Here is a 27,974-nt window from a genome sequence, read left to right as displayed (position 1 = left end):
GCAAACTTGTAGAGGCGTGTGGTTTAAAATGAATAAATAAAATAAGTGCTAAAAAGAATGCCAGTATGTAAAATTGAAGTATTACAACAACGATTAATACACACATACGCTGCACTCGCTGGAAAAGGCACGTACTATTCACATATTACAAATTACAATTAAGCATTGTACATAACGCAAAGGGGGAAGCCGAAATGAAGCACTGATATAACAGTTACACATGGCATAAACCTTTTATTGGTGCTGTGCAAGCAGATGCAAATCCAAATCGAAAGATTGTGGATGTTATCGATGAATGGGAGGATTGATCCTGTAAAAAGACTAGAATCTGTGTTTAAAGCTGCCCCAGCCGTTCCTGTATGACAATTTATAATCAGATAAAAGAATCAGGATCCAACAAGCCTTTCCAACAATTACACCAAAGATTGATTTTGGTGAAATTAAAACAGCACGAAGGACAAAAAATTACAAAGCAATGAGATTATGGGGATAAACCGTGATAGCAAGAGAAAGCAAACATAGTTAACTCTCCAAACCAATAGTTTGCATACCCTACTTTGGTCCCGCCCTAGCCAATAAATTACATTCCTTTTAATAAAACATGTTTTGTATGATAGAGAATGAGTGTCTGACTTCTAAGCTCAATTGCATGTGCTTAATCTATAGTTCTAAACAGACGTTGGACATATTGACATAGTACAATTCAGTTCTCGTCCCGTTCATGTTTGGCACACTTTTTCAGACAAATGGGGTTGAACCGTTGAAGGAGTGGGTTTTAAATTAGAGAAAAGCAACATCAAATATTTTAGCATCTCGTTAAAACTATCAACAGTAATACCCTTGCATCCACCATCACCGCCACCCTGGGAGCTACCCCAATATCAAAATTTCCAACCAACAAAAACATCACTAGATGAGGAACATCTTAAAATTTCCTCTATGGTACTCATTTTTACAGAAGATAAGTGGTAATTTGTGGATATGGGGATAAATTTTGCAAATTTTGAACTTCAATGAGGTGTCGGGAGGGAGGGCATCGAAGAGGAAGGGCATATGACAACGGGTCAAAGAGGGATGAAGCACAGCTGAGGTGATGAAACCAGCAATGAAGGACTAGGGGGGCTAACGAGCCGAACCGAGCTTGAGCTTGGCCTTGCTCGGCTTGTGCTCAAGAACAAAAACTCAGCTCGAGCTTACCCGAGCTTGTAAAAAATGTGCTCGCTATCAAAGCTTGCGAGCTTTAACGCGAGCTCGAGCCAAACATGAGCTCAAATCGGGCCTATATATAATGGTTAAATTTATTTTATTTTTTTTCTTCCAATATTTTCAATAACAAGGCTCGAAGGTGAAATGTAAAAAAAATTGGCAAATTGGTGAGACAATTTTTATACATGTGATACAAAGATATAATCATGGTCAAATATTTTTATAAAAATATGAGCAATATCTTATATAATCACAAAGTTCGAGTCGCTCACGAGCTTTTCGAGCCGAGCTAGCGTTTGCTCGGCTTGACTCGAGCTTTGACCGAGCCGATCTCAAATTGCTCGCGAGCTGCCTCGTCTCATTATCACCCCTAATGGTGATCGCGATGTGACAAGACTAAGGCAGCACAGTTTGAGAATGGCAGCTGAGATCAACAAAGAGAGGTCAAAAGTAAAGGATATGGTGGTTAAAGAGGTTGGAGATGTAAGGGCATGCAAGGGAGATAGGTTGGAGACGCGTCAATAAGGTGACAGATAGGAGAAGACGGTCTGCGAGCTACTCGGAGAAGATAACGGGCTAGCGAAGGTGCCAGAGATGTGGTCAGGCGATAAAGGGAGGAGAGAGAGGATAAGTGGCAGTTCTATGGGTATTATTAGGATAATTTGTAACTATAGAGCAAGAAATTTATCCAAAAAGAAAAGAAAAACTAGGGAGAAAAATAACTATCCAAAAATTAAAGTGGTAAGAAAATAGGAGAAAGGTATGCTTGTTCAGTGTCTCAAAACATAGTAATAGCTGCATTACATTATTTACATCCCCCCATGTTACTCTTACTTTCAAACACTTTTCACCAAAAGCACATGACTTGAACAACTAGAACAGTGAGTGGCCTTGTTTGCTCCTAACTAACAATTTGTACGTGAACATTTAGCAACTTGGCTAACTGAACCAAAATACATTATCAATATACTGAAATAAAGGTAAGCATAGATAGTTCTCGAACCTGAAGCATCTGCATTAACTTTGGGTGCTGCTCTAGAAGCTGACAAAGCTTATCACGATCACTCAACAAGGACTGTCATAAAATTTATCATTTGTTAAAAAGGGGAAAAGAAAGAAAAGTAACAAAATGCAGAGATTAAATACCGAGGAATAATATCAAACCTGAATTGCCTCAGGAGAACTGAAATATTGTTGCAGTGCCATTGCAGGATCCATTTGCTGTTGCATGGCAGCATCAACTTGATGATGAGACGGTTGTTGGAGTTGCTGTGCGTGCGACAATTGATCTTGCTGCTGAGTCTTATAGAACCCCTGATACTGAGATATCTGTGATTGTTGCCCTAGATGTTGCGGTTGAGGTTGCATCAGTATCGGAACATGGCCCTGTGACTTGCCACCAGTTTGCTCAGCCTGGTGTGATATTTGTACTGGAGGTCTTAATTGGTGAGATATCGGAGGGGGCGGAGGCATCTGTGGGGGCTGCAAGGGCTGTAAGTGAGAAAGTTGCTGCCCAGACTGCATTTGAGGTTGTGGAGCACTATGTTGCACTGAAACATTACTATGGACCGAAAATGGGGACGAAATCGGTCTGCTAAATCCAGGAGGCATCATTGATTGTTGTGCATACTGTGAGAGATCAGTTCCTGTGTTGTTCTGACCGTAAACTGAATATTGGGACGCAGAGGATCTAGATGGTGTGGCCATTGGGTTGTTTGAGAAAGAAGGTTGTGTAGGAGGAAGTGGTGGCAAAGGCCTAACAGATTCACCAGGGGAGTGAGGTGGCCGGGAATAACGTGAATCCAACGTGAATCTGGAGTTAGATGACGATGTAGCAATGTTGCCATAAGAAGATTGATAATCTCTTTGACCCTGCAAACAGAGAACAAATATAGTTAAATATCCCCGTCATCTAGAAACAATCTCATATGAAACACACACATTGTTGTTACACACAACTGATCTTTTTATTGTAGAGTAACAATCATTTGGCAATTTTTAGCACTTCTTCGATTATAGGACATACGCCAAAAGCCTGTGTAGCAAACTGAGGTAAGACTCTGTACATCAAACCCCTTACCCTTAATATGCAGAAGCCCTTGAGGCATTGATTTAATGATGTATGAAACACACACCCAAAGACGCGAAGTATCACACATACAGAAAGAGAGAGTAGGGGAGAAAAAGCAGCAGCTAGAAATGAAAGGGAGACAGCTTCCTGACTTACATGGTAGGTTGGAAAGGGGGGCAGCATATCATTGTGAGAGTTGATGAATGGAGATGATGCTGGAGTAGGTTCAGAACCCTGAGATCTAGCGGGGGAGATTGTTGGTGGAGGTGGCGTTGGGGGCAATGGGGGCTGGTTTAGCAAATGTTTCTGTTCATGATAATTTTGTGGTCCACCGACTGCCACATTCCCGACTCCTTTATTATTTTCTGGAATAAAATTTGGAGGCACTATCCTCATATCAGTTGGTAACTGATCCACAGGTGGGGAGCCTCTACCATATGCTGTGGCCACAAACCGAGAAGTATTAGCTCCTAAAGAAGAATCAAAACCTCCAGAAACAACTGAGTTATTGTTCTTTATTTCAGCAGGTTGCTCGAAGTACTTCTTTTCTGAAGAGACACTAGGCTCACGTCTAAGGTTCACGACAGGATGAGACACAGACATTCTGGTGGAAGGCTCACTTTGTGCATTGGGAGCTAAAGTTGTATCCATGTCTTTTGCATCACTTTCTGTCTCTTCCACAATTGAATGCTGAGGACTTTGCTGAGGATTGTCATCTGCTTGGGAAAATGGTAGTTTATCATCGGGTTCATTCTCCTCAGCGTCAAACACTATTTCAATTCCTTGAAGATCGTCATCAAGATCAACTTTGAGCTGCGTAGATTGGCTAGATTTCTCTGCATTATTAATATTATTATTATTATCAGGTGCAGCCTTTTTCACTTGAGACGCTGACTCTACACCCGCCATAGCAACAGAATTTTGACGGTCTCTCTGTCTAGCCATGAACTCATCGACATGAATTGAAGGAGGCCGGCCACCGGAAGAACCTAGACGTTGGATTGCGATAACATTAGAATTGCTGGGCCCATCATTTCTTTCTCGAGCGATGTATTCATCGACATGCATAGAAGCGGGTCTGCTGGTATTAGGCTTGCGTTGCCGGAAGCTATCCCTACGAGATGATTGGGTGGTAATAGACAACCCAGAACCTCGGACATCCGTTGTCGCACTTTCTCCTTTGCCATGTCTACTCGGAACATCTACTGCTGATATCTTTCTCTTCCCCAAGAGACCTGCCTGTGACAACCTATTGTGCAAATTTTCAGGGCATTCCCATTGGAATCTATCACCCAACTCTCCCATACACAGTTCACTTTCAATTCTTTCGGAGCTACTGTCAGTCAACAGATGTATCTTTGAAGAAATTGGGACAGATGAAACCAAGAGTGTTTTTTCAGAGATTACATCATCAACGCTCTCTAAATCAATGGACTTCAGTAGCAATGATGAAAGAGATTGAGCTGAATCCAGAAGCTGCAAAGTTCACATTTTTTCAAGACAGCTCCTCAATAAATGAGAAAAAAAAAACAGAAAATATATAAATGGCATATGAACTGTGCTCAAAAAAAGACATACCGGATGCACAGTAGCCGCCAGAGGTGAGGTCGATATATTTTCATAATGAGTCATCTTTGAACTCAACAAAGAAGGCCAGTCTCGAACATATTGAATGTTTTCTTTCGGCACACCATCAATTCCATTCACATCACCGGATAGCCCAAAAAAGTACTTTAACGCATCAATTCCTTCCCCGCTTAAACTGGACAAGGTAAAACTGTCAGCAATCACAATCTGGAAGACTGACCCATTTAAATCTTACACTACATTTGTTGACAACAAAGTATTTGAAACTGTTTTGGTAATCGAAACAAGGTAAACAAATATTTAGGTATCTGCAGGTACATGGTAACATAGACCCTCACCACAGATTTGCCTAGTGCCTAGCACATATGCTTTTGCTTTAGAAAGGAAAAACACATTCATGTAACTGTAGTTTAAATGACTGGCAACATAAAAAATAATTAATGCAGCTAAAGATAATAGCGAAAACAATATCGTAGCACTGAAAACGTTGCTGGCATTGGATCCTCATGCAAGCAGAAGTTTTAAGTTCAATGCTAACCACAGAAAGATGGGAACTGTCAATCAATTTGCTTATTTTCTTCAATCACCTCACTCAAACTATCTGCTCCACCTTCTACTCCCTCCATTCAGTCCAACTCACCAAATATTTGTTTAGGTCCATTCAATCCAATTGACTAAAATTACCTTTTACAGATGGAAATTCACTTGTAAAACACAATAACAAGTGCATTTCATTAGCTTCACTCACTCATTTTAAAATAGGGTAACTTAAGTTGAAACAAGGCAACTGCGTTTCCATCATCGTAAAATGTATACCAGAAGGCAAGAGTTTTATACTTCAGAATCAAGATTGCATTTACAATTTTACATAGACCCGCCCCCAGATCCAATTTCCATTGCCACTAATAATGTGCAGGCTGCAGAGTTTACAAATGCCTGTATTGTTTAACAAAAAGTTCAAGAGCAAAGATAATACTCTAGCAAGTATAAGCGAATATGTTTACCTCTTGCCTTCCATGCAAAATCTAATAGCCCCATTAGTCAGCATAGCAGCTGCTTCAACTGCATACGTAGATAGGCCATCGTTCTCCACTGATCTATACAAATTAATCAAGCAAAAGAGAAGAGGACGACTTTTCCATTCAGCATCTACTAAGCGAATGTAATGTTTATGACTGTCTTCCTCTCTTCCTGCTTCATTACTATCACCGAATTTGACACGCCGAAATGCTTCAACCAAAACTCTCCGGCCTTCAGCATGAGAAACTAGCCCGCTGAAAATGGCTAAACATGCCAGCAATTCTTTTCCAACTGGCAGGACCTGAATATTTAAAAACAATATCATCAATTAATAACACAACAGCATTGACAGTATGATACATCAATTTAGTAAATTAGTGGAAATGCCCTGCATTGCCTGGAAACAGAAAGAAAAAGCACAGATAACTAGGAAATAGCATGGAAAGAAAAAAATGACACCTGACAAAATCTGAAGGCATAGTATAAAATCTTGGCACAGTCTTCGGTGCTTAAGTACTCTTGGCTGCAGAACCAGGAAAAAGAAAACAGCGATTTTAATCATGCAGCAGCTCAGAAAGACAGCAATACTCTTAGTACTATTATGCACAATAAAGAAGGCAGATGCAACATGTACAGTGTACAGTTATACACAAAACTTCTTTAAGCATAAAATAAAAGGAAAAGCCTAGTTCTCTGATATAAAACAACCAATAGTACCTCAACTTAGTCAGTGAATCAACACTCTTGAGGTCTATTATTAAGCACTTTCATATGGTCTATCATTTTTGCAAATGGTAATTGAATTGGGTCCACCAAGCCCAAACAATGTAGCCAAGCTTTCACAATCAACAAATTGTTGTATAAGGCGGTCTTATACCATAAGACCACCAATTTAAAGCCCAATCCATATATTCTAATTGTCCAAAGCTTCTACTATATTTTTGACAGCCAAAAAATTTAACCTCCCATTCCCATCATTTGATCAATTTCAGTTACTCTATCCTTTTTTTCTCTTCTCGTACAATCTACATCTCTCATATATTTGATTTCTTCAGTTCCTTCATTTACTATGCATGCTCCATTGTACAATCAGGTTTAATCATTTCATTGGTACACAATTTTACAAACGACCAATATCCATCTTAAGGTACGTTATTTGTGTTTATTTCCTCTCTTTTAACTTATACTTGTGGTTAGTCCTTTAAATTTGTAACTTGATTTATCTAATGTTAAAACTGACTATTTTAAAATTAGCATAAACAATTTGAAGTTATGATATTGATTCATTTTTTGATGATACTCATTAAGTTTAAGTAAAAGAGTTGTATTGTATGTTAGCTAGTGAAATTGTTTTAAAGTTGTACATTTGAGTTTTCAACTTTAAGTTTAAAGTTTAAAGTTAAGAACATGGAGTTGTATGTTCAAGTAAAAATAACATATTGGCGGCTTGACATTTTATGTCTTTTATGTGTGAGAGTTATAAGAAAATAGAAAATTGGAATTCACTAGGTATATTTATCAAAAGCCAATTAGCTTAAATGGAAGAGTATATGCAACAATGCATATGGTGTGGGTTCGAGTCCCACATTGGCTATCTGAAATATAACTTGTATATTCACCTTCAAGAACCAAACATAGCTCAAAATAGAAAATTATTTGACAATGGTGACAAGCCGACAATCCAATAACGCCATTAAGTAACGTTCTATTAAAAACATCGTGTTACTATTGTTGAGAACTTGGTTTTGGTAATTGCAAACTCTATGTCTTAGTTTTAGTTTATAATTGTTTCGTTCAAATTTTAGTAGATAAACTCGAGATGTACATTACACCCTTCAAACCCTATATTTTCTGTACAAAACTCTATATTTTATCTTTAGAACTCTATGTTTAACTTGGAAAAATTATATATATTATCTATGCAATTTCAATTAAAACTTTGTTTATAGTCTAACTACGGTTTAAACATGAAGACTTTTATCTATAAATTAAAAACCACACATTTTAAATTAAAGACCAACTTCAATATTTCTATTTTGGATTCCAAAAAAAAATATTTCAATTTTGACTACCTAAATTGTCAGCCATAGTTGAACACTAGTTATTTAAGTTGACAAGCAATTACTTATAACATAAAAACTAATTCTTAAAAGATGAAAACATTTTTTTTTAAAAGTTACTTAAATAGAGGCGGGGTTGAATCCATGATAATAATACAACAACAACAACAACATCAGAGCCTTAATCCCAAAATGATCTGGGGTCGGCTGAATCCATGATAATAATACTATATAAAAATAACATATTAACATATATACTTAAAACTCGAGAAAAAATAAAGTATACTTCAAAAATACCTAGAAATGGTCGAGAACGACCATGAAGACATATCCCTTATAATATATTGTATTTTTCATTGTAAAACTAACTGTTCTTATTTGAAAACTAAGGATTGTGATTTTTATACAGCTATGATTAATTTTTGTTAAGAAAGTAAAAAAGAAAGAAATATATCTAGTGTAGTCTATTACGAAGTATTTGATTACGAATGTGTGCCATTATTAATCATGAAAAATTAGAGTTTTATACATTAAACAAATTATGATAAGTTAAAAACTAGATGCTTTAACTTACAAGGGTTGGTTTTATAGCTATCATCAACTAAGGTGAGGTATAGACTCTTAATGAACCAAATATCAATTAATTCAATTCTTAAGTGAATAAAAAAATACGGTGTATGGAAAATACTGGTGATTAGCTCATTTAGCAGTTGATTGATAGCCTTTAATCTTGTAGAGTGGCAGTTGTCTTTTCTCTCGCACGACACCATTTCCTTGTCAGTTACTACAACTTTGCCAACAAATCGCTTTGTTATCTTTTACATACAAAAATTGTTTTGGATTAAAATTATTGACTTTTATACTGGACTCTCTTCTTTTTGGGTCCGTCCTATGCTATAGGACGGTCCTATAGGAGAGCTGCTGTTCACAATCACCCAACAGCTCAAGGGAGGCTTATTTCACCTTTAAATATTAATAGTTGCATTGATATTCATTCCACCTCACTTTATCCTTGCCCTTGAAAAATAAAGATTTTGATATCATAGGTGTCAAATTTCATTTCAGCAAACCCTAAGAAGTAAGAACCCTACATTGGCAGATAGCATGACTATCAGTACCTAAAATCATATTGGCCAAGAGTACTTAAACAATCCCAGTAACAGTTATAGCACAAAGACACAACCATCCGGGATACAGCTAATATTTGTTAATCACCACTGAAAAAATCTGTTGAAGCTGTTAAGAACAGGAAACTGCGAGAGAAAAGTTCTGGTAACTATACCTTTTCCACCCAAAAGAAAGAGAGAAAATAAATTTTTATTTTAACTGCCACTTATCAGTAAAGAAAAAAATATGCTCTAACTGCTGCCAATTCGGCATGCTAACACCTTACTCAGGTGTAGAATTTTTAGTAGTACAGCATGCCCAACAAAGAATTTATGTAGCCAACAATCTTCAACTATCAAGTGAGTATCAACACACGTTTTTCTTCTTCTTAATTTTGCTTCTATTTCTTCTCTCTTTCCTAAATTCGTTTTTAGTAACGTGCCTTTTTGGAAGGAGTAAAGCCAAACATATTCCAGTTATGATTGATGATCATACTTTTTTGATAAGGATGATCATACCAATAAGTTGTACACATACTTCCTCTCATACCTTAGAAGCTACTTGCATATAACAAAGACAAATTAAATGAAGAGGACATTGATTCACTAACCAACGATACACGCCCTGCAGCCCTGCATTTGCTGGAGTATCACAAAGTAAAGACAAGGACCTCAGTACTGGGAGAAGACAATTAGAGATACTGTATCCAGAGCCGATTGGTATTCTTTCATCTGTAGCTGACTTCCTAAGTGCATCGATCTTCCCTAACACTTCTATAAGCATTGGAACAGCCCCATCTTTCAATAAAAATGGCTGGTGATGGAGAAGGTATATGTCACCAAGGGACGGAGAAAAGTAAATAGACCCAAAAAAAAAGATTAAATATGAAAGATTACCTTGGCCAGTGGATGTTCAAGCACACAAGATAGAAAATTGAGTAACTTATAGCCCTACAGAGACAAATAACGTATTAAAGGGATGATATATATTTAATTAATATTATACAGAGTATCTTTCTTATAAAAAAATAAAAGGATGATATAGACATTGTAACAAGATACAGCACCAACAGCAGACGAAACAACCTTGTATGTATCTATCTCCTCCAAAGAAGAAGACTCAATTAAGTGATCATGAATCCAAGACAGAATTGGTTGAAGAAGCACAGACGCATTTTCTACGTTCTGACGGGCGGTACGAAGAATAAATATCCGCAGCATATCTTGAATGACAACCAATGTCTGGAAAAAGAAGAGAATAAGTTGGAGAAAAGAAAGAAAAAAACATCTTATGTACTCCGTATCTATCATGTGCACCATATTTTCTCAATTTCCTGAAAAGGAAAAATGACACAATTGGTGTAAATAAAATGTAAGAGAGCACATACACTAACAGCATAGTGAAGAACAAGTTCTGCGATTCTTGGGAGGTGAGGACGCAATTGACAAAGAAGGACCTCTAAATGTGGTTTCTCTAAGTACCAGTTTACTTTCCTCTCCTTTAGAGACCCTAAACATGTACCAATCGCCAACGACCGGACAGCTGTCAGCAAAGGCAGTCCATTCTTCCAGTGCCAGATTCCCTCTTCAGGTAGGAGATCAATCTAATAAATCAATGTAAGTATGTCAATGTAATAGAAAGAGAGATCGGCCATGACAATTCAATGTAAATTAAATCATGAAGTACATAATGCAAACTATATTATAAATAAAAAAGCCAAAGTCATGTCATGTTTGTGCCAAATGTGAAGGGTTAGCATCCCTTGACCTAAACATGGCCCTTAAGGAATCAATAGCGCCTTTACCTGGACCTACCCTCTAATTAAATGTGTAATCATACCTAACCTGTATCTTATTTCAATATCATACCTAACTTGATCAATAGGTAAATGAGTAGCAACGGTCACGTATTTTTGGGAGAGTCTGTCTCATACGGCTTCAACCCAAAACTAAATTAATAATTCTGGGTTGTGTTTAAGCCAACAGAATTACATAAACATGTCGTGATATCTTTAACCCCAAAACCATTGATTTTGTGCTGTGTCACAAAGTTGCCTGATACTCATTACACTCCAGATACGAATACTAATATACGCTAGCACTTAATAGGGTATCTCATTCATAGATTTAAATCAAAAGTTATATTATAAATACGTAATAATACGGATTCACAAGACGAGAGTCAATTCATGATTCGTTAGGATTGAGCGTATTGAGCAACCATAGAGTTATAGGAACTGGTCACTTTTTGCCAGGTCTTTAGATAAGCAATTGCTTTCCATATAAAAATGCACTGGCTCACGACATGCTAATGTACTTGTGCCAAAAAATCTTGTAATGAATTAAAAACCGAAATTCTAATTTATATACAATAAGGACGTTTTCGAAAACAAATGTGGGTTAAACCCCGTAGGGAACAAATGATTTCAAAATCCCTTAGCATCTCTACTATTGGCCCAGAGAGAAGCTAAAGGGCATCTGAAAATACAAGACGAACACAGCTACATCAAGCGACACCGGAACAAATTAAACATCGCGCATCACGCATTTCCTTAGAAACATATTGTCAAAGTTAACACGAGAACCTGTGAGGCCAGAGAAGAAAGAAGAGTCATCATACCAGTAAACTCAGCATGCTGCAGGTTTCCATGGGACCCAGTGCTAATGAAGAAGCAGCCTGAACACTATCAAGAAGAGTATGGAAAAAGCTAGGAGCCCACGAGTGTACGGGCCAACAAGCAAGAGCTGATGAAATTAAATGGCAAATTGTCTCCAAACTAAGAGCGGAATCAGGATAAGACAAAGACAGATCCACTGCACAAGCGGCCAACTTAGGGCTGCAAAACAAAAGTTGTGTTATGTATATCACTGATGGATACATCTGATTTTACGAGTTCTCTTGCAGAATAAAATATATATTACCTTATCTCACGGTGCAACTGTAGGAGAACATTCATCAGCTTTGTATTTTTGTACTGTTCTTTGGCTCCCTACAACATAGAAACAATATGCAGGTAAAGCAATCATATATAAAATGTCAAAAGCAATGGCTTCCAATAAAATATCCTTGTATAGAAGTAACCTTTGCCTGTCAACTTAAGGCTAAATGTGCGACATTAATCACTATATAAATGACCGTACACCTAACAGGCTAACACAGCTACTCTTAACTCATTTACAGACCGCCAAAAAGATCAAGATATACCCCCATTACCCTACCCCAAGAACTGCAAACATCTGTTGACTTGCTAAGATCTAAAATCACCATCATCTAATTCAAAACCACCTAAGATCATATTCAGTTTACCAAGCCAAAACACATTCTAAACTTAAAAGGCAAGAACATTCTGACACTGCAATCCGTTAACATTATGTTACTAAATGGGACAAATAGATGCTCCCCACTTTTCATTATTATTATTTATTGCTTTACTTAAAATCTGTGAAAATGGCCGATGTAACACTTGGTCTTGAATGAAGAGAGTGGTTTGAAAAATCCAGAAAATTGAGTAGCAACCTGTAATCTTTGCAGAAGTTCCATAAGCAACAGAAGCGAAGAAATCAAGAGATCAACCAGGCACTTCTCTCGATTACGCTCCAGCACTAGATCAGAAGTAGAACTACAATCTATGCCATCATCAACAAGATAATCTGTTTGGACAAGAAAGCAAATCAGGTCACTAACTCGGGGCATAAATATTTCCTGAAAATGAAGTAAGCCTATGAGACAAACACAAGGAAACAAAAGAATAATCAATATGCTGATGGACTTCAACATTAATACTTCCTCCATTCAACTCCACTCTACCTATTTCTATTTTTTACACTATTTACAAATACACATTCAATCTCGATTTTCTCTCAATACATAAGTGAAAATATATTCACGTGGGATCTTGTTTGATTCGTCTTTACGAGTACATTAAAAATATCCAACTTTTATAATTTTTGCAAATACGTAGCTAATGATATTTACCGTGTAAAACACGCGTTGGCGAACGTGAAAAAGCAAAGTGGTAGAGTGGAGTTGAATGGAGGAAGTATCTATTTCGGCTTGACTTATAGTAATTTTCTCGGGAACACAACAGTAGCACAACATTTCTGTCAATAGACCTAATTTAGTTAGTTTTATGTATTATTGCCATTTTGAACTAGTAAAGCTCACCGTGAATAACTTTCAAAATGAATTTTAAGAAAAGACATGTGAATAACCTGCGGTCGCACAACATACCTGCCGGCTGCCACTATACAAAGAATATCCTTACTGGTCTAACAAAACTGGTGAACTATACCACAGAAGCTTAATGAAAAAAAAATTGTTTCTATAATTACAAGGCTATAAACACTCAGCCGGTGATTACTATATCAGATCTCCTTTGTATTCATATTATCATTCATAATTTAATTTCACCACCAGAACATTAAGACATCCACACGTCACTATAGACACCGAAATTTTATATTTTGGAAATAAGTTTTTAGTGCCTAGAGTCACTACCGCGAATTCTTATCAAATTAGAGCCACAAACACAGGTCACAACAAACAGTATCAGATTTTTATTCCAACTGCCTTAACATTGTGGAAACTTTCTTCTAACTAAAAATACATTTCTATTGAAGGGAAAAAAAATAACATATTATCATGATAGTTTGAAGCTTAGGTGAGGCAAACAAAAGACTATTGCCTTATCATTGAAAGGATTTCAGCAAAAGCAAAAATCAAACCATTATCAAATCACTTCCTAGTTAGTAGTTCCTACTGAATTGCAGAGACAGCCGGCGTTGATTCAACAAAAAGACCAGTATAATATTGTCAAGGATCAGCAGTAACAATGAACTCATTACCGTAGTTATTGGAAGACCTCTCAAGCATTAATCTGCAGTTGACAAGAATGACATATATAATTGTCATAGCTCCTTCATCATACAGTGAAGTCACAATGTCCTGTGTCAAAAGAAAACTATAAAGAGCTATACAAAACCACCGACATAGCGCATTTATAAGCAATTTTCTAAGGCAGAAAAATCCAAGCATAAAACATAAAGGGTTTGTACCCATTAAGGTACCATATGCTGCAAAGACAAATTTTAATTCGCAACACCCATGATATTTAGTAGTTTGGATGGCATTTTGTTCACAGGTAGAAACGAGTTTGGATAAGGAATGGGGTACAACTCAATTTGGCTGGAATCTTATCCTCAATACCAGGAGTTAGGCTCAACGCTCCAACTCATGGAGTTCTACTCCCACCCTTTCCTACTTCTTGCTTCTTTCCCTGCCCTGAGTTGACTGGTCACCAGCCCACTAACAGGACTAATGCTTGCCCTCCAAATAGAATCATCAGCAGAACACACCAGAGATTACTTCGCTTTTAATAACATGCCCTCTCAGTCGTCCTTTATTTGTGTGTCCGTTTTACAAGTTAAGAGTAATCACCAAGACATACTAGATGTTAGTGACAGATAGTTGACTTTTCTCCACCTACGACAAAATATCAGCCCTAACTTGTTATTCTCAGCCTCAAATGCTGTAAGCATAGTGTGTGACAATTTATTAAATTGGGAAAGTCAACAGAAGTCTTTGGAAAATTTTGTTGAGTAACCTCTACAAAAAATAAATATGCGGCGTCTTTGGAAGATTGGGCAGCAAAATGGTAGCAGATTAGCAGTGAATGATATACTTTTCTTGTTGCGCGTATATCTTAATCACTTTTGTTTATAAGAAAACTGATTTACTTGAATCAACTTCAAACAAGTAGGAATCAGCCGACTCTCTTGCAATTTGCAGGTCCAGGAGAGGCGGTAGGGTAATGTTGTTGGTCACACAGTGGTGGAGGTGTTCAGAATCCCATCCCAGGCTGGGAAGGGTATGCTAGTTAGTAATCATGTTATAGCAGTCAGAGAAAAAAATGGGGCTCATTAGTAATCATGTAATCATGTTATAGGAGAGGCGGTAGGGTAATGTTGTTGTTTGGCAGTCTGAAACTCTGAACACATTTCTTCACACAAGACAACATAAAAAAATGGGGCTCATTACACTAAAACAGTACACGAGAATTACGGCATCATAAGACAACACTATGAACCACCAAGGGAGACATTTTTTAACCACCACAGATCAATTTATACGTACTTAAACTTCTTGAAGGTTAAAAATTCACAAGGGATGGCTACCAAATAGGTAACTCATGGAGGCTATGTAACTCAGACTCGGTATTTGCTTAGGATGTGAATGTGTGACAAAGAGTGGGACCTTTCTATTTTACGGAAAGAAAAATCATGTTGACGGCTTAAAATGAAGTGTTAAGTATTGTATCGACGTATAACCAAAATGAAATGCCAAAGTAACATAGCCCAGAGTTCACAGAGATATCATCTATTTGTGTCTTATTATGTACTCCACTTAGTTCATTCCATATTGCAAGAAAAGAAAATTATAAACTCCAAGCCATAATAGCCATACCGAATTTTCTGCAATGTGTGCCAAAATTCTGATAGTTGTTGTGAGCTGAGCCACAGCAGAATCTCGGAGGAGAACACCATCAAATAATTTTTCAGAAACAAGTTTCCCAAGCAGACTCTCAACAAGATTGACATCAGATTCATTAGAAGAATATCCTAAAGCATTGTCGACATCCATAGAGTCTAACACCAAAACATCTGCTGATGTTATATGAGCATCACCACCTGAAGCCAGAACAGCTGCATATCGTAGAAGACCAACAGCTCCATTTTTATGATAAACTACTCCAGCATCTATCCACTCCAAAAGCCTAGTAGGGGCATCTTTTCTATTTGATCCAGGGGAAGAGGAATGCAAAGCTTTATGGAGATCAGTTGCATGGTCAATCCAGGAACTCACTGAAGTCGAAGCTGAATCAGTAACAATAACCTCACAGAGTTCAGCAGCAGCGTGAAATATTGCAAGATTCAATGGAGTACCTGAAACCCAGTGAGGAAATATAGACTAGTTACTCAAGCTGAAAAGAAGAAATTGTGTATATATCAACTGTAACAAAGTGGTGCTAGATTACCACTTGTCAAAGTAACTGGTTCCAATTCCTTAGCAGAATGCAATGCTTCAATCAAAATCTTAATAGCCTGTAAGTTGAAAGAGGCTAAATTTAGTGGGCTACAAAAAAAAAACATGATAGAATCACATAATTTGCGCATATCAGTACACAAAAAGACATGCTCGTGGTCAGAAGAATAGATTTCTCTATAGATCGTCATGTGAACCAGCGTTAACTTGTAACAAGGATAAACATAGTTTAAATGAGCTTAACGAAGAGACATGTATCAGTAACAAAAGGAATGTTGCGGATCCAGAAATGATAATAGTAATCCATTTTTATGATCATAGAAATACATTAGATTTGTCCATATGGCGTGTGCATTACATGATCAATACACTGATAGGCTAAAGCAACTGGTGCAGATGCAGCCCACTAGACAAACCAGTATAACAACATAAAAACATACTTAACGTGAATGAAAACGCCCTCTCATACCTCAGGGAAGTGCGTAAAGGCAAGTAATGCTTGACGTCCACAGTCAGACCTGCACAAAATTCTGAAGTCAAAGAAAACCACACAGGATAATAACATACTACAGAAGTCTTTAGCTCTAGATTCCATATGAAGCCAACACAACAATATGCCTTCAGTTTCTGATCCCAGGGACACAAATAAAAACTCCAAAGAATTGATCGAAATACGAGTACTCAAGTATATACGTACAATAGTTTGTCGATAATAAGATTATAAATGCTCCCGTTATATAGCTGAATGCTAGGCTGCAATTAAGTTATTCCCTCTATATCACTCCCCAGGAATGGGACACAAATAAAAACTCCAAAGAATTGATCAAAATACTAGTCAGATATATACGTACAATAACGTGTCGATAATAAGATATTAAATGCTCCTGTTATATAGCTGAATGCTGGGCCGCCATTAAGTTATTCCCCCTATATCACGCCCCAGAAAAAATCCGATATTTTGGCTACGTCACCCCATATTTCAAATCAATGTCACGTCTGAATCTATACTAACCGTTTTAAAAAGAAATGTATTCGGAAACGTAATATTTGCATGTCTGAATGTATTTTGCAAAAAGAAAGATCATAAATTTATCTATGTTACTCTGACACTTCACTTAACTGCCGTGTCGCGTGTCTGACACGTGTCGGTGTCCGACACGACACGACACTTCGACACTTCAATTTAGACCACAAAACAGGAAAATTCACCCCAAATAGCCGTGTCCGACTCGCCGACACGTGTCGGCGTGTTTGAGTAACACAGAAATTTATAACAGAGAACACTCAAATTTCAGATCATAAAGACAGTAAAGACAAAATACATTTAGTAAGCATTTTTGAAATACAGCCTCAATTGATACATATGCAATATTCCAACACTAAGATGTAACCGTCACCACAACGGCGCGACCATAACCGCAGTTACAAGTTTACAACACCACAACACCGACACAAAACTCTGAGAGGGAAAAATATTATCTGATGTTGGTCAACATTTTTTTTCTCTTATTTTGTTTTAATGTATGTGTTCCTTTTCAAAATTTAAAAGAAACTCAATTTAAACATTGACGTGGAAGGTTAGGTATTAGTTTAGTAAAATTAGCGTTGAGAAAACCTTGAAGCAAGAGCAAAGTTATACACTTTAAACTGGTGAGCAATCCCAACAGCCGAGAAAGTCCATAAAGGAATCCCATTTACCCAGAAGTTAATTTCGAGAGATTAGAGAGTATCCATTCCGCTGCCCAATAGTCTTTGCATAATTTGACTTAGTACGAATATTAAGAAAAAGTAGAGTCCATACAGAAATCCCATTTACCAAGAAGTTAAGTTTAGGAGATTAGAGTTATCTGTTCCTCTGCCCAAAAATCTTTGCAGGACTTAACCCGAATATTAAGAGAAGTAATAAATAGCGTATTGTTGACAATTTCACCACTGACAAGATGTTGAATGTATTTTAACATAAAATTAACATACTATAAATGTGTACAAAAGTAAAATATCCTCATTTCATTTGTACATATGGAAAAGTGGAGAACTAAAAACGGAATAACAAGCAAAAATCAAGGGAATACTATGATTCTATGAATAACAGAGAATATATAGAAGACAAAAAAACGTACCTGGAAAGATCGCAAAGCTCCCACAAGACCCACAGAAATTCCTCTGAACTTGGTGTTGACGTAAGCAGGCGATCAAGACCGCTAACCTGAGCAAATGAAATTAACAAAACCTTATCAGAGATTAAGAATTTCACCCAGAGAACAAGAAGAGAATAACAATTGCAAATGTAGACAGGATAAAGATGGGGACATATAAAAACCAAATTCAAGCCACTAACCACCCTCAGATGCATCTCAAGATTTGCTCCAACCTCTCGTAAACGGCAAAAGAACCCCTTCGATATCAAAACAGATGCATAGCGTAGAGGAATGCACTCATTCACATTCTCTCCATCTTGAAATGCGTGGATCATTGCCGAGGTCAGATCGGGATGCTGCAACAAGAAGATCAGACCTGGAAAATGTATGTATACCGTTAACAACATAAGCTCAATAACACAGCAGAAGAAAAGAATAAACCATGTAATTGACAATCTAATGACCTGTGCGACAGAACATAAGCGAAAGCATCACAGCTTCTATTGAGGATGTAACATCCATAAAAGCTTCAAATGCGTGCCCTATTTCAGTCCGTAACTCAGAAGATGATATTAATGCAACCGATAATGGAAGAAACCCCCTTTCCTACAGAGAAACAAATTGTGTTATATATATCGCAAGGTAAGCCATGAACCCTGTGATGCTCGGACTCTTCACCTGACCCTGAGGATCCGGTGGACAGGATCCGGACACGGATCCGGACATGGATCCTTGACGGATCCTTCTATGAGAAATCGGTGTGAGAGTGTTGTTTTTAACCTCTGTTTTGTACAGCAGCCCTATATCAAGAGTGATCTTGACATGAATTTTAATGTTGTAATAAAGTCTTCATTCATGTTAAACATGAAAAAACTACTTTTCCTTTCTTTTCTTTGACTTCTTTAACTAATAATCAATTTATTTTCAAAAAAATAAAACATTAGCTGAGTCCAAATTCAAATTAGGATCCTCGTATCCGAGTCCTTGTTTTTGAGATTTCAAGGATCGGACCCTCGGATCCGTGTCCGTGTCGGATCCTCGTATCCGAGTCCGAGCATCACAGCATGAACCAATAATGGCCAAAAAGTCTTAGAAAGAGATTTTTGAAAAAATAAGTAGGACTAGCTGAAATACAAAGCAAGAAAGAAGTAAAAGACTTCAACATTAAAAAAAATTCATCCACATTTATAGGCTGACGATGACTCTTTATTGACTAGTAAGCTTCATAGTGTTAAGGTTGCGAGTTACCTTCAAAAGCGAGAGTAACTTGGCATCAATTTCCTGATGCAGAAAGCGGCAATTCGATGAAGCAATTAATTTGCTGGTTGATTTATATGCCAACAAACCATCAAAAGGCCCCATCATCAATGATCGGAACGCACCAGCCACAGGAGAAGGATCATCAACCCAACCAGACATATTCATCAATTTCTGCAATAAACTTTTTAGCAAACAGAACCCAGAGAGAGAACTACAATTTAAACCAGAGAATTTCACATGAGACAGCATTAGAGGACACATGTGTCATCGCGCTCTCGAAGCTACCAATTTACAAGCAGAATACCAGTGATGCACAAACTTCAAACTCACTAATCCCTTCTTCTCTTAGGAGTCGTTTGGTTCAAGAAGGTAGAAGGGAATGGATACGAATGTGATACCATGGAGGTACGGATTTAGAACCCCATACCACGTTGTGGTTATTTGGTTTGATCCTCTCTACACTCCAGGGGACTCGAGTTAGATACTTGGGGGGGAACGGTCAAGTATGGGTAACTAGGGGGTGGAGTGAGGTTGGAAGCCATCAAGTATCCAACGTCATTCCAAAATAACCCAATCAAACATCATACTGGATCAAATCCATTCCAAAAAACTCAACCAAACACCTTAACTTCTTCTTGCTTGTTTACATGAAAACTTGGTCAAGCATTGGCAACTGGAGGAGTGGGGGGTTGGAACGAATTTGGAAGCCATCGAGTATCTAACTTCATTCCAAAATAAAGCAACCAGAACATTATAATGGATCAAATCAAATCTAAAACACTCAACCAAACACCCCCTAACTTCTCCTTGCTTGTTTACATGAAGGGTGTGTTTGGATTGAGTGATTTGGAGGGAAAAGAAAGGGAGGGAGAGTAGGGGATTTAAAATCCTTTGTTTGGATAGCAAAATGAGGGTGGAGGGAAATGGAGGGGGAGAGATTTGGAGGGATTCAATTTCCCTCCTCCAAGCCTAATCAAAAACTCTCCACAATAGGCAAGATTTGGAGGGAAATTGTATCCAAACACCCATACCCCATTCCCCCTCCCCTTCCTTTCTCTCCCTTTCCGTTCCCCCCTTCCCCCTCCCCTCCCTTTCCCTCCATTTTTGTTATCCAAACACACCCGAAAACTTGGTAAGTCAACTTAGGTACTCGAAGTTTTAGGCCTTGTTTGGATAGCAAAATCGGAGGGAAAGGGAAGGGAAGGAAGAGAAGGGGAGAGGGATGAAGTGCGGGTGTTTGGATACAATTTCCTTCCAAATTTTTCCTATGTTTTTTATTAGCCTTGAAGAAGGGAAAATGGATCCCTCCATCTCCCTCCTACCACAAATGTTATCCAAACAAGGGATTTTGTATCCCTCCCTCCCCCTGCCCTTCCTTTCCCTACAAAACCCCCCATCCAAACAAGTCCTCAACCACAAAAGCAAAAAAGATAAAAACCAGAATGGTGCGGGCTGAGGGATGATTATCAATATTTTCCTATCAGGACAAGAGTGGGATGGAAGACAATAGAGCCAATGTTCTCGAAAAGGAAAAAAGGAAATTGAATGTTCAAGTCAACAATAAGCATTTAAGACCAATCAGAGATGCATGCCCCCAATTTAGATAAAAGTTTTCATACACATCCTAAAATGAAGCTTGCATGGGTTATACAGAAGTAGCAGTTGTGACATAAACTTGAGCCCAAAGGCTGTTCTACAATAAAGCTAATTTAGAATTTAAAGGCAAACACAATATATAGTTACTCACCAAAAGCTTCCTTAGCTGCGACTTGGCACTGACAAGTATGCTTGAAGTCCTAATATTCGTATTTTCAACACCCGAGAATTGTCCCAATAAGGATAGCACTGCATTCTATAAAATGGAACAGTCAGAATGGTTACACTGAGTAGCTACAGAGTAGCTGGTATTTGAAAGCCACAAAAGCATACCTCATATCTACAAGCAACTTCATAGAAACGCAGGCGATGAAGAATATATGTTGCCAGTGCGGCAATATCATGCCGTTGTTTTTGCAACAGTAACTTTAGAAGCTGGTTATATCCCTCACTTATACTGGAGGGAACTGTTTCATCTTCACGGGGCCACCAACCTAAAAGCCCTTCACACCCAACGGAATATCGAGTCGCTTGTTCAATAACTCCAAGAAGCATCAAGGTAACCGTAGAACTATTCAGCTCCTTGCTAAGAAGAAGGGCCAGCTGTTCCATTCCTCCCCCATTCACGTAATAAAAACAGCTATCTTTTCCCGAGCATATTATCAGAGCTAAACTTAGCCAAAGAAGTACATTATCACTCTGGAAATGCAATAAATGAGCATAGAGATTAATAAGTCGGCGACTCAGCATAGATAATCATCATGAGCTAGTACATAGTGACACAGGTTCAAGGGGAACTTTTTGACAAGTGAAAGAATTCATTAAGAGGCCCCAAGGCAGTGACGCCCTCGTACAAAAAGACAGCAAGGGAGTGACACACGTAAAAAAAACCATGGGGGTGACAACCATATAGTAAAGGAGAAATGAATAGTTGTGCTCTAATACCATCATGGACAATTTATCCACAAAAGGAAGGAAGGACAAGTTCCAATGTGAGTAAACACATGGCTCTAGACATAAAGTAGTTTCAAAAGGTGAATCTTGAAGTCTTGAAGTCAACATCATAAAAAAAATATGATAATTTTTCAATCCGATTGCACCACCAAATAACCAAACGAACCATCAAGAGTAATTTTTTAATTAATGTTTTTTTTATGACTTGAGCAATCTCTCTAAACAAATAGAACTTTAGTAGAAAAATCCATATTACATTGATTCTTTGCTAACGCCTAAAATGACCTAACCCAAAGGGGAAGGGACGGGGATGCAAAGGACCATTACGTCATTGACGAATGCTGTGAAAAGTTTTTGGATAAGACAATTTTTCAAAGAGCAGTTAAACACCAGTCTAACACAATAACAAAGAATGTGAACACGAATCTATCTTAAACGTTAAATTTGCTTTTTGGCTTTTCACTACAAAGAACCTTGTGTCTATTTTAAAACTTTCAACATCCATAGCATCAAAAAGAAACTGGCTTACCTGTGATAAATGGGGAAGTCCAACTATTGAGCAATCTTTATTGAATTGAAAGTTCTGGAACAACATGTCCACTAACTCTTTAGAAGTGGGTAAATCGGATTCAAACTCAACAGGGCACTCTGCAAAGAAGTTGCCAAGTATATCCCCAGCATCCAAATGCTTTTTACAAATATCAAGAAGACTCCTTTTACCATCCGAGAAAACAAGAAGAGGCTCTTTTACATCAGTTGAGCCTCCCAAATTTAACGGTTGCAAGCTGAATCCAGCGCTAGCTAAGTCATTCGTGAAGAAGGAAGCAGCCGTTGAAGTTACTATTGTCATTACCTCATAACCGAAATCACTACAATTTTTAAGGCTCAACATCCTAAATATGAGTTGCAGAAACTCGCGTATCTGTACAGAAATGTTAATTGAAGGAAGCACTAAAGATAACGCCTTTAGTGAAGTTATTGATTCTTCTAATTTAAGACGTCTTGAATGTAATAGAGGTGGCAGGTCCTCAAGATTTGCCTCAGAAGCAGCAACAAGATTTGCTAAAGAACTATCGGAATCAAACTCAACATTGAATTGCCCCAGATCTTCTGCTGTGTTTCCATATACAACTAAGCTTAGGCTGCGGTAACTACCCCGAACAACCAAATGATTAGTCACAACAGCCTGCAAAAATTACCACGTCAGTCAAACAACAACAACACAACACCAACACCAACACCAACACCAACACCAACACCAACACCAACACCCCCCCCCCACCCCCACCCCCACAACAACAACAACAACAACAACAACAGAGCCTTAGTCCCAAAATGATTTGGGGTTGGCTGACATAAATCATCATTTGAAACCGTCCAGGCAGCCACTAGGACTCGATAATATATGGAGATAATATCCAAAAACAAAGGTTACAAAAATCAAAAAGAATTGTAGCTCCAGATATTTTCATAATGAAGTAACAAGCCAACAATCCCAAACATGTATACAAAGTAGTTAAACAAGCTCTTATATTATAGTAGCTTTCGAACTACCCAATTATCATTAAACTCGTCTTTAATGAACAAGTCAAGTCACTTCCAAAGTTTGCCTGCCTTGCTGTGCAGGGGAAACTGTTCCACAACTAGTGTAATACTTGTGTTAGTTGGCAATGTCACTAAGCTGCAGCACTAATGACAAATGGCTAAGCACCCTACTTGTCCCTAGGTAAGTGAAATTTCGATGGGAAGTTAACCCTGTCAATGTCAACCAAAGAAATTAAGGATACTACTCTGAGCTGAAAAAATGAATTCACTTCTCATGAAGAACATTACTGAGAAATTTACTTCCTACATGAATCACTAATAGTCTAATACGTTATTCAAAGATTCGCTATTCACTGCTAACAAGATGATAAAAAAATCAAAAATGCTCATTAAATTGTCTATGCTTCTTTTCGATTGTGAAGAACCACATTCACCACATTTCATCAGGAGTATAACAGACACCATCTCATTTATGTAATCACATAAATCTAATCAACTCATCCAGCCACTCCAAAATATTGGGAGCTTCTTTTGTGGTGCAAAAAAAGATGGTATGTGTAATCTTCAATAAAAGCACATACTTCATCTTACGGACAAATATTACAAGAAAAAGTCAATGATGACTACCTCAACTTCAAGCATATTTGATGATGAATGTGAATATAGAAATGGTTGGCAAAGACGCCTAAATCTTGCTTCACCTTCACACTGAACAAAGACCTCCAAAGCAAATGACGGAGGTGATGTAGCCCTGTATGAGATCATGATAAAGATAGTGACGCCATAGGATGTGTATCCCGCCAATAAAACAGATGATACAGGAAATGTTAACTGAATGTCTATCAATCATCATGGGTAAAATTCTCTTTCAAGGTATGAAACCAAAACCAAATGCATGCTCTGAAGAAAATACTAATAGCACTGAGATTTGGATACGTGGATATCTTTTGCATGAACCACTTATGATAAATCCAAATTTTATCTATCATATATGAGAAGCACAATGAGAAAAACTACAACCACAAAAAGAAAGAAGCACGACAACTTTTCTTAGAACGCTTAACAGGCACTGAGCAAGGATCCTCTAGAATTCTAGGCCTACCATGCTTTACATCAATAGAAAACATATTTTTCCAACAAATTATTTCTGTCTTACTGGAGTGTACCGCCAGGGTATTGCATCTCGATTTCTCTCTTAATTATGACTTCGATCACCACATTTATTTCGCCTAATGTGGTCACGATACCTTCAAGAGGTATTGAATCCCAGGTTTAATATCACGCATAAAACGGCCTTACGTGACATTATCCTCTAACCATAACAGAATACACTTTTTATGAAGAAGAATCGAAACCAAAGCAATCCTCGTACAGTAATAGGTTAACGGATTCACTCAGTTACCTACCACATCGCAAATCGATTCGCACGAAATTACGAATCCGAATTACATTGAATTATGGTGTTTGGTTATAATTTACTGAATTATGCTCTAGTTTGAACGAGTATTACGAATCCGAATCAATCCTATAACAAGTCTGGTAACCCTCTAATGACCAGAGGTCTTGCACAGTTCCACTAACATAAGCCTAGACCGAAAATTCTTAAATAGAACAATCATAAGCTTACTTTAACCCAAATTCAATGCCAAACACACCCCTTAGCTACTTGCCTAATTCCATAACACAGCTGATCCCTGACTTAAACTACATAACATACATTGGCCTAAAACGTTTTTCACTAATTAGTTTACTGATCCCAGCTCTGATCCACTTATCAATTACTCGTACATACTCCGTCCCAATCATTAAAATACCCCTCACAAAGAATATAAAGGTAAACAAATGATTAGGACGGGGGAGTATATAATAAATTAGCAATCACAAACACCTCAACCAATCCCGCGCTAATAATACTCAAATTCTTTGAGAAACACCCTACATTGTACTATCCAAGTAGACCTAAATTATTAATCTACACACTGCAAAACAATAAAAAGAAACAGAAGAAGAACAAGTGATGAGAAATTAACATTAACATTAACATACCCAACAAGAGCAACCGACGACGATGTGGACGAAGCATTTTGCTCCAGAAACTCACACGCAGTAATCACTATCGGCTCCGCAAACGTAACCTAAAATACAACATACAAAATCAATTATACGATAATCTAATCATGAGACCGTCTCATACGATAATTATCAATGCAAATTAAATTAACGCAATAAAATTATACCTCGTCGACGTATTCGTCGAGATGAGGGTGGACGAAGGTTTGAGAAAAGAGGACACAGGGTTCGGGTCGGCCCATTGGTAAACGGGTAGGGTTTATTGGTTACGGAGCGTATAAGATTAAGCGATAGAGGAAAGAAGAAGGTAAGGAAATTAGGGTTTAGAGGTGGAATTGGGGGTTTTAGAAGGTTGTTATGACTTATGTGGTGTTTGATAGGGAATTAGGGATGAAGAATATGGAGATGTATGTGTAACAAGTTAACAACCGTCCCTTGCTTCCACCGCTTCAAGACCTCCAACTAGTGTTTCTATATTAGAGTGATTTCGTTTTAATTTCACCGAGCAATCACAATAACATAAGGGTTACGGCGAGAAACATGGTTATTATATCACACCATTTTTTATTTTTATCTTTTTGCTTAACTAAATTATTAACTCGAAAAAATATAATTAGACTTGTATATAATTAATAGTTAAAATTTATTTTTAACATATAAGTAGAAACAATATACATTATTATTGTCGCTTGGCTCCTTCATAATACGGGTCATGGAGTCTTATTTTGCTCGATCACAATTTAGTGACCGATATATATAATTCATTGTGGTAAATATTATAAAAACAGCGACTCTCATATAGGACCGTTCTATAGCATTGGACTGGCCCAATTTTAGAAAGCTCAAGCACAAGTCATTACTATATAAAACATTTTATTTTATTTTGATAACTTTATAACTTACTAGATTTCATGCCCGTGCAATGCACGGGTAACTAAATAATGTTTTATTTTTAAGTGAGTTGGTAAAAAAATGGAACTTTTTGCATCTGAAAAATATGTGTTTTTTCGTAGAATAACTATTGACTTTAAGGTTACTTAGTTCAAGTAATCGAAATGGATTGAAATGGGGTTTAATACCATATATGTGTATTGTGTAGAGTTAGAATAACACCATTGCTTGTATTTGTTTGGTTAGATCGTGAGATGGAACATAAATTACATAATAATAATAATATTAGGTGGAATGGAGTTAGAAATTTAGGGTAAGAAATTCCATGAAGTTTTAATATATTAGAATCTATTCACTTTTAAAACCCTATCTACCTAATATGTGACAGACTTGTGAAAAATTTAAGTTCAATTAGTCTTTAATTCTAAATTAGTGTTTTGTAAGACTGCTCTATTAGATACTACTCCCTCCATTCAACTCTACATTACAAGTTTTTCTTTTGTACACTATTCACAAGTGAACATTCAATGTCGATTTTCTCTCGATATATAAGTGAAAATATATTCATGTGAGATCTCATTTGATTGTCTTTAGGAGCACATTAATAATATCTAACTTTTATAATTTTTGCAAATACATAGCTAAAGATATTTAGCGCGTAAAACACGCGTTGACAAACGTGAAAAAACAAACTTGTAATGTGGAGTTGAATAGAGGGAGTATTATCAAGTACGTATATAATTTGAGATTTGAATAGTCACATATAAACAATAGCTGTCCTCTGTAATTTTTGGAGGGTTCTATTTATTTAGCTATGGTAAGATCTAAAAAAAGGTGTAATTAGAAATAATAATTTCATCAATTAATCTCAAATATTATTTTCCATCCCTCTTCAAATGGTTGTCATTTTCAAAATAAGAATAAATATAAGATCTTATATTGTATCGATCTTTATTCTTTACAATTACAATAATAAACTAAAAGATATGTACATTATCGCCACTAAAGTACTCAATAAATAATTAAAAATGGCTTATTTTATTCACAATTTGTGTTAGTATAAAATTCATCTTGCTCAACCATGAGGTAGAATTTGTTCTACGCCATCAAATTTACAGCTCGACTTATTAAAGGTTTCATATTGAAATTATATGATGCTAACCATGCATTTAACGTAAAACTGCATTCATATGTACCATTGTGCCTTTGTTTATATTGTCCGATTGTCCAAATTAAAATTGTGATATGAAATCGTCCGTTAAGTCTCTAAGTCGTACAACATGTGAATATGTGATGAACTTATAACAGCTATGTTCCACTTTTCTTGAAATTTATTCAATTAATAATTGTCCTTTTCTAAATTTAGTACGTTTAATGGGTAGACTAATCACAATAATAACCAAAACATGAAATATAACCCAACATATC

General features: G+C 37.1%; 1 protein-coding gene across 1 annotated transcript; it reads right to left on the bottom strand.

Annotated features, from left to right (window-relative positions):
* Window positions 1-19: 19 nt before the first annotated feature.
* On the bottom strand, window positions 20-26,176 carry LOC141653615 (protein virilizer homolog). The gene is made up of 28 exons (XM_074461444.1): window positions 25,823-26,176; window positions 25,632-25,720; window positions 24,213-24,336; window positions 22,570-23,226; window positions 21,420-21,785; window positions 21,238-21,342; window positions 19,479-19,661; window positions 18,695-18,836; window positions 18,431-18,606; window positions 18,213-18,298; window positions 16,562-16,610; window positions 16,085-16,151; window positions 15,514-15,992; window positions 13,896-13,995; window positions 12,568-12,701; window positions 11,973-12,040; window positions 11,671-11,887; window positions 10,439-10,654; window positions 10,137-10,292; window positions 9,948-10,001; window positions 9,662-9,864; window positions 6,344-6,407; window positions 5,869-6,185; window positions 4,856-5,039; window positions 3,434-4,753; window positions 2,371-3,078; window positions 2,210-2,281; window positions 20-355 (listed from the first exon to the last, which is right to left on the bottom strand). The coding sequence occupies exons 1-28, from the start codon at window positions 25,895-25,897 to the stop codon at window positions 335-337; spliced, it is 6,432 nt and encodes a 2,143-aa protein (XP_074317545.1). The 5' UTR covers window positions 25,898-26,176; the 3' UTR covers window positions 20-334.
* Between the last annotated feature and the right edge of the window lie 1,798 nt (window positions 26,177-27,974).

The sequence above is a fragment of the Silene latifolia genome, chromosome 4 (assembly GCF_048544455.1).
Source record: "Silene latifolia isolate original U9 population chromosome 4, ASM4854445v1, whole genome shotgun sequence".
NCBI classification, from domain to species: Eukaryota; Viridiplantae; Streptophyta; class Magnoliopsida; order Caryophyllales; family Caryophyllaceae; genus Silene; species Silene latifolia.
The sequence above is the reverse complement of the archived record's forward strand: the minus strand, read 5'-3'. Positions and strand labels throughout refer to the sequence as shown.

Bases quoted from the DNA above. Each gene is read 5' to 3' on its own strand.
- LOC141653615 (XM_074461444.1), bottom strand. From the start codon at position 25,897: ATGGGCCGACCCGAACCCTGTGTCCTCTTTTCTCAAACCTTCGTCCAC. The intron at 9,865-9,947 runs GTAATCTTTCAT...CTCCATCACCAG, and splicing joins TTGAACATCCACTGGCCAAG to CCATTTTTATTGAAAGATGG. The intron at 5,040-5,868 runs GTAAACATATTC...TACCTTGTCCAG, and splicing joins TTTTGCATGGAAGGCAAGAG to TTTAAGCGGGGAAGGAATTG.